This window comes from Schistocerca gregaria, chromosome X (genome assembly GCF_023897955.1).
Source record: "Schistocerca gregaria isolate iqSchGreg1 chromosome X, iqSchGreg1.2, whole genome shotgun sequence".
In the NCBI taxonomy this organism is placed as follows: domain Eukaryota; kingdom Metazoa; phylum Arthropoda; class Insecta; order Orthoptera; family Acrididae; genus Schistocerca; species Schistocerca gregaria.
Window position 1 is genome coordinate 664,780,986 of NC_064931.1, and position 12,202 is coordinate 664,793,187.

The 12,202-nt window shown below is 42.9% G+C and overlaps 1 protein-coding gene across 1 annotated transcript in view; it reads right to left on the reverse strand.

Annotated features, from left to right (window-relative positions):
- The window catches only part of LOC126299099 (uncharacterized), a 136,882-nt gene extending 125,373 nt beyond the window's left edge, over positions 1–11,509 (reverse strand). Inside the window, exon 1 of the mRNA XM_049990773.1 lies at positions 11,241–11,509. Coding sequence (XP_049846730.1) covers positions 11,241–11,486 — 246 coding nt within the window. The 5' untranslated portion in view covers positions 11,487–11,509. The remainder of the gene's footprint in view (positions 1–11,240) is intronic.
- Positions 11,510–12,202: the final 693 nt, after the last annotated feature.

The following is a 12,202-nucleotide window of genomic DNA, read 5'->3' on the forward strand; positions in this document are numbered from 1 at the left end:
TGTTGTATTATCTCAATGCCAAAAGTCAGGGCAGCGTTTTCTTGATGCGTGTGCGCGTCGAACTTCTCATTCAACATAATGTAGGGCTTTTGTGCAGGTCAGTTTCAAGAAACCTATCGCCAAGGGAACTGTGTTCAAAATTCGGAAGAATTTTTTTCTTCATTACAAAGCAAATGGTTTACTACTAGACTCACCATCATACAAAAATCCGTACACATCATTCCGACTCTGGAAACAGAAATACAGTAACAGAGTATTGGAAAACCTCAGATTATCAATAGTGGCGTTCAATTACTGAAAACAGAAAAATGAAAGGATGTCAGGGATTTATTTATGTATATAGATGATGAAAGGAGTTCGTGTTACATTAAACGCTCTAAGATAGTCACTATGAACCAGGCTTATTTAGAAACAGACATCCAAAGAGGACAGGAAGCAGAATAAGAAGAAGACGAACTAAAGTTCTTTCGGTTATTAGAAACTGACCAGAGAAACTGTCCATCATCATGCATGGACCACAGAACAAAAGTGGTATTTTATTAGGATAGCCTTTTTTATACATTTACTTTCTGTTTAATTTTTCTGCCTTTCTGGGGTTTAGCTGATCGTAGGTATAAAGTGGCCATTCAATAGGTAATGCAACAATTTTTTTCTCGGCCGACTTCGATTGAAAGATACAGAATTTGTTGTGGGACATGGTGGAATATTCCCGCTTCAGCCCCTATAGTTTCGTGATGTTGAGATATGTGGCGGCGCTATACGTAGCCTTCAAAATCGCGTCTGTAACGGAGGTGCCTTCCAAGCAGAGAACTGTCACTGAGTTCCTTTTGTCGGAAAATCAAAGCATCACAGGTATTCATAGGCGCTTGCAGATTTTTTACGGAGGCCTGACAGTGAAAAAAAGCACGGTGAGTCGTTGGTCGAGGCGTCTGTCATCTCAACAAGGTCGTGCAAACCTATCCGACTTCCCGCGTGCGGGCCGGTCGCACACAGCTGTGACTCCTGCAGTGTTAGAACGTGCGGTCCGATTCTCATCGATGGATCTGTCAGACACCGCCCTATCTTCTTTGGGACTCCTGACACACTCGTCCACCAGTTGGTGTACTCAAAGGTATGTTCCAACTGAGTTTCTCGCCGCCTAACAGACCTTCCGACTTCTGTTTGGCCCAATGAAGGATGCACTCCGCCGGAAATTGTACGTGAATAATAGAGAGTTTATAAGATAATCGCATTGAATGGAGATTACGTTAAAAATAGAAAGAGTGGAGAATAATATTCTGAACTGGATCCTGAATAAAACCAACCTGCTTTCAGAAAAAAATCTGTTTCATTACTTATTGAACGCTCTTCGTATTAGGAATAATATTACTGTTACGTTTTAATGTGTTCTGAGGGTTAAAATAACATTTGACGAGTAAAATGTTTCTTATTATAACCTACTGACAATGACATGGGAAAAGGGGCTATCTTATCAGAAGTACTATTTTCGCTTTAAAAAAAAAATGGTTCAAATGGCTCTCAGCACTATGGGACTCAACTGCTGTGGTTATTAGTCCCCTAGAACTTAGAACTAGTTAAACCTAACTAACCTAAGGACATCACACACATCCATGCCCGAGGCAGGATTCGAACCTGCGACCGTAGCAGTTGCACGGTTCCGGACTGCGCGCCTAGAACCGCGAGACCACCGCGGCCGGCCTTTTCGCTTTAAAAATAGGTTAAAATATCAAGTATTATAGAGAGATTTACTTAATAGTAGTACACATCCTATTAAAATATACTTGTATTTATAATCATGTCATTATTCAAATGAATTAAAAGAAGTATTTAAACTGCCCTATCTCAGATAACCATTTCGTCCAATGAGATTTTGTTTTGAGAGATGCCTCAATTACATTCCTATTTTATTATGTCAGCATTGTCTAAATCTAAAGCTTGTTCTTAGTTCATATGAATTTGAACTATATTTATATCCGTATTAATCTAATTATATTTTCTTTGTGATTTGCTAGGATACTGTCTTGTGTCTGCTTACCCTTTGGAGCGCCTTTTTACGACCTTAGTCGTTGTTGTAACGTTGGATGGTACTTGAAGGCATCAAGAATTTACCTTCCAGTTGCAATCTCCGAAATGTGCGAGTATAGCAGCAACCATTTCTGTGTCTGTCCCTGGCAGCGTCCAAAAAATTCAGTCCACAGGATTTATGACCCTCTCATTTCTGCTGTACTACTTAACAGATGCACGGGAGGCTTGCACCGCTGCAATATGGAATTGGAGCAATACAGGATTGGGAAAGGAATTAAATGCTGCTGAATGTTATGCGTGGCACGAGAAGCTTAAATACTCTCCGTGTCATTGCAGTAGAGTCTTAAATAATTTGATATGGTTTACCAAGGACTGCAAACGTCATAAAATCTTCTTTAGGTCGATCATGAAATATGGCTCTTGTCGCTTTTTTGTAGGTCCACTGAGGTCGAAAATTTATCGCAATATTATTATATTTGCAGCCTACACGCATTGTCATCTAATCATTGTTTCTTGCACAGGTTCGAAATCAGTACTGTTTTGCATTTTACTGAAGCTATTGCAATTCTAACCCTCAAAGTTTATTTTATATTATGGATGTATGTAGGAAACAAGTACCTTCACACAAATTCAAATGTAAATGACGTGTGACTAGGGCCTCCACTTGGGTAGACCGTTCACCGGGTGCAAGTCTTTCGATTTGACGCCACTTCGGCGACTTGCGCGTAGATGGGGATGAGGTGGTGATGATTAGGACAATAAAAACACCCAGTCGCTGAGCGGGGAAAAAATCACCGACCCCGTCGGGAATCAAACCCGGGGCCTTAGGATTGTCATTATGTCGCGCTGACCACTTTTTTATTGTTCGTTGCATCTGCTCGGGGCGGACGTCGTAAGACATCCGTTTAAGTTCGTTGTTGATCGATTAGCTCAGTTTTCTTTTATTACAGAGGGCTGCTAACCCTCTGACCGAACACGCTGAGCTACCGTGCCGACACCACTCAGCTATCAGCGGCGGACAGAAACTCAAATGAAACAATCTAATAGATTTAAGTTAATAAAATAACATTTTCACGAACTAAAATTACTCTGAAACAACATTTTTGTGTGAACGAATCATAACAATATCAATTTAAGGATTTTTCTGACGTTTGCTATTCATCTGACATTATTTACGTCAGGTACCATTATAATGGTAAGGCAAACATTTAACTTACTCGTGTAATACTCATTCCAGGAAACATACTTAGTTCTATGTTGTCCGCTTGACCACTATAGAATTTCTTACAGTTCATTTATTGCTATTCATGGCTACGATTCTATCATAGAAGTTTGTTTTAGTCTTAACAATTTCGGCGTTTTCATTAGTTTTCAGAGAACATACCTCGTATAGTTTCCGCTAGGGAAAATCAGTCCATAAAGGCGATTGCTTAGAAATCACTTGTGTGACCCATCTTAGAATATTGCTCACGTGTGTGGAACCCTCACCAACTAGATTAACAGGGCATAATGAATGTATACTACAGACCGGAGAAGCACGAATGGCCAAGGGTTTGTTTGCTCCATGGAAGAGTATCACAGAAATGCTGTAGAATCTGAAATGGCAGGCTCTTGAAGATAGACGCAAATTATCCCAAGAAACACGCTTGCAAGGTTTCAAGAATCTGTTTTAGATGACGACTCCAGTACTGCATACATGAACGGAACTTAAAGAGACCCTAAAAACTAGTGCAATATGAAGTGTCGTATGCCATGCACTTCACAGTGGCTAGTATAATATACACTATGTGTCCAAAAGTATCCGGACACCTGGCTGAAAATGACTTACAAGTTCGTGGTGCCCTCCATCGGTAATGTTGGAATTCAATATGCACTCTCGCAGGCATACTTTCAGTCAGGTGCTGGCAGGTTTCTTGGGGAATGGCAGCCCATTCTTCACTGAGTGCTGCACTGAGGAGAGGTATCGATGTCGGTCGGTGACGCCTGGCACGAAGTCGGCCAGTCCATTACAGGGATGTTAGTGTCGTGTAACCACTCCGCCACAGGCCATGCGTTATGAACATGTGCTCGATCGTGTTGAAAGATGCAATCGCCATCCCCGAATTGCTCTTCAACAGTGGGAAACAAGAAGGTGCTAAAAACATTAATGTAGGCCTGTGCTGTGATAGTGCCAAGCAAAACAACAAGGGGTGTAAGCCCCCTCCATTAAAAACACGACCACACCATTACACCACCGCCTCCAAATTTTACTGTTGGCACTACACACGCTGACAGATGAAGTTCAGCGGGCATTCGCAATACCCACACCCTGCCATCGGATCGCCACATTGTGTACTGTGATTCGTCACTCCACACAACGTTTTTCCACAGCTCAATCGTCCAATGTTTCCGCTCCTTACGCCAAACGAGGCTTAGTTTGGCATTTACCGACGTTATGTGTGGCTTATGAGCAGCTGCTCCATCATGAAATCCAAGTTTTCTCACCTCACACCTAACCGTCATAGAACTTGTAATGGAACCTGATGTAGTTTGGAATTCCCTTGTGATGGTCTGGACAGATGTCTGTCTTTTACACATTACGACCCTCGTCAACTGTCGGCAGTCTCTGACAGTCAACAGTCGAGTTCGACCTGTAGCTTTTGTGCTGTACATGCCCCTTCACGTTTCCACTTCACTATCACAGCGAAAACAGTGTTTAGGAGTGTGGAAATCTCGCGTACAGATGCATGAGACAAGTGACACCCAAACACCTGACCACATTCGAAGTCCGTGAGTTCCACGGAACGCCCTATACTTATCTCACGATGTCTAATGACTACTGAGTTCGCTGATGTAGAGTACCTGGCAATAGGTGGCAGCACAATGCACCTAATATGAAAGACGTATATTTTTGAAGGTGTCCGGATACTTTTGAGCACATAGTGTAGATGTATATGTACATGTAGTGAGACTTGTTTTCGTCAGTGGAGAATTCTGAGCTGCTGCATAATGGTAAATGTAATGTTGCGATTTGTGTGAGGGTAGGCCCACTCTCATGTCTGAACTCAACTTCCGAGCTCAGTCAGTCAGATTTTGATTTAAGTGAGAGGTGGCACGTCACTCTCCAACTTTAACATGATCAGTCAGATTAAAATTCATAGTTTAGGTCATGCTCTCGGTATTTCCCAGTACTACATCTGGTTTGGGTGGTTTACGACTTTTTATGTGGAGTAATTGTGGGCAGAATGTTCTTATAATTGTATGTGTAACGTGTAGAGAACTTGTACCCAATGGGCCATAGTGGAAGCGACAGAATCGGGAGAGAGCTGAATTGGGAAACATAAATGCTGAGAGCAGCAATCTGGCCATGTGAGTGATTCTGGGAAGCAGTACTTAGTAGATCTTACCTGTAAAGGGATTTCTGGCCAATACCCCCTCCTCCTTCCACTTAGGGTCAGAGAGAAGGGGGCTGGTTCCACAAAATATTTTACATGAGCCAGATGGCAATTCATCACAAAGGTAGCCAGATGGCAGACAGTGGCAGGAGAAAGCCATTTAAGAGAGACTGCTGTAAACTGATCTTTTTTACAAATGGTGGGAAGGTCATAAAACTCCGTACATTCTCATATTAGAAGCTGGGACGATACTGACGGATTAGGTGGTATGAGCATTTAGTGGAGGCAGGACAGTAAACCCCCGACACCAGATAGCCACTAGGTTCTAAAGCGAGAGGCATAAACATATACAGGGTGAGTCACTATTTCCACCAACAATAACTCGGAAAGTATGATAGTAGCTGAAAAGTTTGTGGGACAAATGTTGCATGGGACAACGGGGGCCATAATATGACGTTGGTTTTTTGTTGCTAGGTGGGGTTGCGTCAGAGATATGAAGGTCAACTTTCTTATTTTAAGTGGGATGCTATAGTTTGCTACTTATTTACTGATAGCGGCTATTGAGACGAATCCAAAGATGTGTAACAGTAAGGTCTTTGAAGGTCAACGAATATCTAAAAGGTGGCACGAACGTCCATTTACAGATGGTGTTCGAAGTGATAACCACTGGTATCAGTGCAGTGCTGCAATATTCTTATCATGGATTGAATGGTATTTCTTGTCATTTCAGCACATGTTCTGACAATTCTCTCTCGTATACCATGCAAATAGTAAATATTCGCCAAATACCGCGTATGCATCTAACGTGCCATTGACATGTAAATGCAATTCGACGGTTTCGCAATACAACACTAATAGGAACAGTAAGACTAGTATCGCCGAATCAAGCGAATGTGAATGATGTATTCCTTCGAAGAATATGTCAATATGCATTTCACTTACGGAGAATGCCAATGAAATTCAGTGCGAGCTAGAGACTTATATGCTGAAAGATATCCTCAACGTATTCACGCTACACGTCGTACATTTAAATATGTGTATGGTAAACATATCCGGCAAAGGAAAGTTACTAACGAGAAAACGGAAATTGATACTCTTGCCACTTGGTTCAAGATCCTTGTGTTAGTTCACGTCAAATCGCAAGGGAATCTGGCATGAAAGAGTACTGTTGTTCGTGTTCTGCATCGCCATCATATCATCCTTACCATATCAGTCTTCACCAAGAATTAACTGGTACGGATTGTATGCATCGCACTGAATTCTGCCGATGGGCTCAACTTCAGATGTATTTATTAATTTGATTTTATTTACTGACGAGGCTACATTCACGAACCATGGAAATGTTAATTTGCATAACATGAATTATTGGGCATCTGAAAATCCACGTTCGTTGCGGTAAGTTGCATACCAAAACCAGTAGTCAGTGAATGTATGGTGTGGGTTTCTGGAGGACAATTATAGGCCCCTACTTCATCGAAGGATATCTTAATGGTAGGAAGTACACCACGTTCCTGCAAGAAGGTCTGTTATTGCAAGAAATACCTTTAGGAACAAGGAACAGAATGTGGTACTGAAAGTTAACCTGGCATGGGACGCCACAGTGGAAGTTATCCTGGCATTGGACGCTACAATACAAGTTAACTAGTGGTGCTGACTATATAAAATGATTGAGAATGTAGTAGTACTAACAACATTTATTTTTAAAAAGAAAAACAGACAAATTATAGTCATTGATTGAATACAGTAAACAACTAACAGTTGAGTTAAGAGAAGAATGGACAAAGATAATCTACAGAAGTCTATATAGGTGCAGCTGAGAGCAAGTGGCGATTGAGATCTGTACGCCCTGACAAGGCGGGAGGAGCAGTACTTTACCCTGTTTGTTCGTGCAACGATGTAACTTGCAGCTGGCTAGATGTGTGCGGCGGAAGCGAGGCGTAAGGCGGCACCTGTAAATCGATCACGGCCACGAAAGAAATACAAAAATCTCACGGTCTAGCGATCAGGCGGACAGATCGCAGTTTACGCTCTACCAGAGCCCTGAAATCACAGTAGATTTCAGTGCGTAACACATCAATTCGCTGGTAGTACCATGGACCAATTTGGCTCACTTATACGACAGAGCGCACAAGGATACCAAACGTCCAGACTGGTAAACCAAAAGCGAATAAGTGTGCTCTCAGCAAACGACTAGTCCGATGCGTTTGAAGTCACACTGTAAGTACAATAAGAACTTCACCACAGACTCTCCTGTCTAACTACTTGCAAGTGACGTCAGTCTCAGTACAGGTTCCAAGCACCAACAACACATGCCAGAGCTTCGACCAGAAGATCGCTTCCAGACCGAAGTCCAGAAATCGAGTGCCTCGCACCTTTCTAGATTAAAAAATTCCATTTTCCCGTAAAGTGCACGAACGACACTGCCTTCACTCCGTCTTGAGCAAATCACAGGGCTTTAGAGGCGCTAAATCTCCCCTCTTACGTGACAACACAAAGTCATGTCGAACTAGCGCACGAGTTAAGAAACCTGTGTCTCTGGACAAAAAAGAAACCACCAACCAACAGGCTGTTTTAAGTTTTCACGGAGGGAGAAGATGTTTTTCTCCGAAATCGCGTCGCTTCCCGTGGCAACAAGCGAACAGATACAATCTTAAAGATCTTTATCTAAATCGCCAGTGCCTTGGAGCATGTTAGTATTAGCTATGAGGTGTAATAAAGATTCTATTTCTAAACGTCTCTCAGACGCCAGAGTTTCTTACACAATCGAGGCGGCCGATAGAAGTGAGTCACAGGCGTATTTGCAATATCATCAAACAAGAAAACTTGTGAATTTTTATTACGCGTGGCTGTGCACACAATGCCTGGTTTACTACTCCACTGTGTAGACACGTCCCTTCAATCTGTCCCTCCCAGCCCATCACTCAACTGGCGCCAATGCAAGTATAGCGGCATTGTCCTGCTGGAGACCTGTCTCGGCTAGGGCCTGCTCTGTCTGCCCTGTACAGCTGTGAGCCTGTCCGGCAAGATTTACTGAGGGATGGGCTCGCCGCCAATTGCTTTCAACTTCCAATATGCCGTTTCTACGAACTAAGAACCATAACAATACTTCATGCTTTTAGCACCCTACCAGGCTCCATCAACGTCTGCTGAGGCCGTTAACTTTCTAGAATCTCGCTCAAGGTGTGTAAGGTTGTAACAGAATCTTTAATAATTTTCCGTATATGAAAAATAGGTGAGAGACTAACTTGTCCTCTCTCAGTATCAACATGATGGGTGTCCCGCACATTTTTCGTTGATGGCTAGAAATGCAGAGACAATTCCCAAATCGTTGGATTGGATGCAAAGGGGTTGTGTTGTGGCTGGCTCGTTCGCCAGACTTGAAGCCTCTGGATTTTTTCTTATGGATGGTTCACAAAATACATTGTTTATAAATACATTCCAACTACACCTGAAGATATGCGAGAGAGAATTGTCAGAGAGTGTGCTTCGATAAGTGCCAAAGTGATAAGGAATACCACTCAATCCATGATAAGAATATTGCAGCACTGCATTGACGCTAATGGTCATCACTTCGGACACCTTCTGTAAATTGACGTTCATGCCTGTTTGATATTCGCTGACCTCCAAAGACCTTACTGTTAGACATCATTGGATTCGTCTCGATAGTCGCTATCAGAAAATAAGTAGCAAACTATAGCATCCCATTTAAAAAATAAAGTTGACCTTCATATCTCTGAAGTGACCCCACCTAGCAACAAAAAACCATCATATTATGGCCCCGTTGTTCCATGCAACTTTTGAGCCAAAAACTTTTCAGTTCCTATCATACTTTCGGAGTCAATGTCGGTGGCAATAGTTGGTGACTCACCCTGTATTTCATGGACACGACTGTCTGCGAAGCCTTCTCTCAGAAGTTGGAAATGGTCGGCCAGGTAAAATTAGATCTCTCCATAAATGAGGGTCTGCAGTCCCATCTAGGTAGACGATTTTTGCCAAAACATGGCTATGACCACCGTTAGAACATTGCCTCCCTAGTCTAAAATCTCCCTTTTGATACAATAGAGATTTGGAGGCGCTGATTGGCTCCTCTCAGGAGTCGAGGCTTGATCCAACAGCGTGGAACTTCGGTGCTTTGTCTGTATTGGCTACCAGGCCAACAGGACAGTCAAGAGGGAGATTCATTGAGTATAGTTCGATTGGTACGCACAATGTGGGGGCGGTTTCGCTTTTGCTAATTCAGCTCGCGTACCGAGGCTTGGAGGAAATTAGTTGTGTATATTTGCTTTCTTCGTCCTCTGGTCCTCTCCTGGTGGAGAACTTCAGGTCTTTCGCTAGTGAGTGAGACCTGTCGACTGTTATTTGTGGTGGACTAAGAGCCAGTGGCAGTTTCCAACCCTACTGACAGTGGTACTGCATATCGTGAATTTAATCGTCCTGAGTCAGTCATCTGACGTCTGTCAATTCCAGCGCGCACCGTCGTGCCTGCAAGTCAAATTCGTTTGGCGACACCAGCGAAATGGTGTAGCTCACACTGAAATCTCCCGGGAGTTCAGGGCTCTAATAGGGAAGTTATCCGCATTCTGATAATCAGAACACCAGGCCACATAGTTTGCAAGTTTTCGTGTACGCGTCAGAACATACAGCTGTCCTAGTGCGCCGCTCTTTGCCTACAGTGCGCTGTTTTCTATTGCCACCTGAACAAGGTGAAAGGGTAAAGTATTGCTGCGCCACCGTAGGGTTGTTAAATGACATTCATAGCTCCCTGTTTCCAGGTGAACCATAGTTTGCGGTATACTTAGTCGGAGCTGATTTCACTTTAATTGAGTTGGGCCCCACAGTGGATTCATGTAAACAAAGTCATATTGCGTTATAAAAGGGATTAATTAAGGGGAGAGTTTGTAAAGCTTCAACCCCAATGTATGCTATGCCAATGAAGCACCATTCCTTTTCTGACTTGTGTTTGTCATTTTGTGGAAGATTTTATCAGCAAGTTGTATTTACAAAAGGATTAATAAAACTTATTATTATTTTGTAAACTTAAATAAGCCACTGTTCGTGTTCATACTCTCTCGACTATCTGTTCCGAGCACGGAGCTCACAACCCGAACCACACGCCACTGTTAAGCACTAATGAAGGACTTCGATTGCACATAATTCATTAAGGTCAATCCAGCACATTTATTTCTAATAATAAAAATGAAGTTGTATTTGAATCTGTTGACATTAAACACGAATAAACAAAATTTCAATATCAGCTGACTTAGTGAGTGAAGAGCGAGTTAAGCCAATAACCAGATAAACTAAACAATTCATCGTAATTCAAAAGAAAGAAAAACAAAATTGAATCTATACATCCCACTGACAAATATCCAAAAAACCTTACAATACTACTCAAAAGAATACACTGAAGTGGGGAGCAATCATTCACCCGACAGAACATTTCAAAATGAGTTCAATAACACAGCTGCGTGTCCCCGAAAACAGCAAGACATTAAATACACTTCATTTGACGAAAAACAAATATTCATTAACATTACGCCACTCCTGTTTGAACTGCAGTGTCCCAAAGAAACAGGCGCTTATTCTGAAATAAGTTTGTTATATATGTTTAAATTACATCATTAAGGAATTCCAAAATATGTCCAATCGAACCCCCCTTTTCAGTTGGGGCACAAATCTTTCCCCTTTCTAGGCGGAGGCTCACAAAAACACAGTTTTGCTGTGAAATCTTACAGGACACCCGGAAGCAGTAACAGACAAGGGGTCGGCACCCACAAATAACAAAGGCTAACAGTCTGGCTGGGAGCACATCCTACGAGAACTTGCTCACATTATGCTCACCACAAACTGTAGACATTCCGGCCGAACATCCGCTTGCGGTGGCTGCCAGAAGGACGAAGCAACCACCAGGCCCACGCCGTGCTTCTCACACAAGCACTTCAATTTGTACAAACGTCTAGGCCAACACCAACTCCGGACTCCCCTCTCACTGCGAGGCTTGGCGCAGTTTATATGAAATGCCTTCCAGCAACCAGTAACCGCCGCAGGAGTTTCACGATTAGCAAACAGCCCCAGCGTAACAGACATCACACATGTGCTTACGCCCGAGCCTAACTTCGCCAGTCTCACCGGCCGCCCCAAACCGACAGCCTTTCACCGTCCCGCGCGCCCCAGCCGAAAACCCAAAGATGCTCATGCCCGGGGACGCGCCAAAGATAACAAGCCGATCACTGATGATCGACCAGCGATCTGGGTCACTGTCTACTATTTTTATTTTATTGCGGTAGTACATGGGTACACCAGGAATCTAAGGTTCAGTCTCATTAAGTTAAGTAATTTGATTATTAATTTGGGTTCTACAAGTGACCACAGGCTCAAAAATGGTTCAAATGGCTCTGAGCACTATGGGACTTAGCTTCTGAGGTCATCAGTCCACTAGAACTTAGAACTACTTAAACCTAACTAACCTAAGGACATCACACACATTCACGCCCGACGCAGGGTTCGAATCTGCGACCGTAGCGGTCCCGAGGTTCCAGACTGTAACGCCTAGAACCGCTCGGCCACCCCGGCCGGCGACCACGGGCTTAGGCAACAAACGTGCCATGAGTAAATTCACTAATTCGTATAGAATCCTCGTGTGAGTAGCACACGATTTGGAGATTATTGGCAAGATAATATTTATATTTATATTAAGATAATAAGATTTAGCTTCACTCAGGCATATATCTATGATTAAAGGAAGTGACGGCTGGAAGTTGGCGTCTCTTGGCCAGGATCTCGAATCATGGCACTTTTGTGAC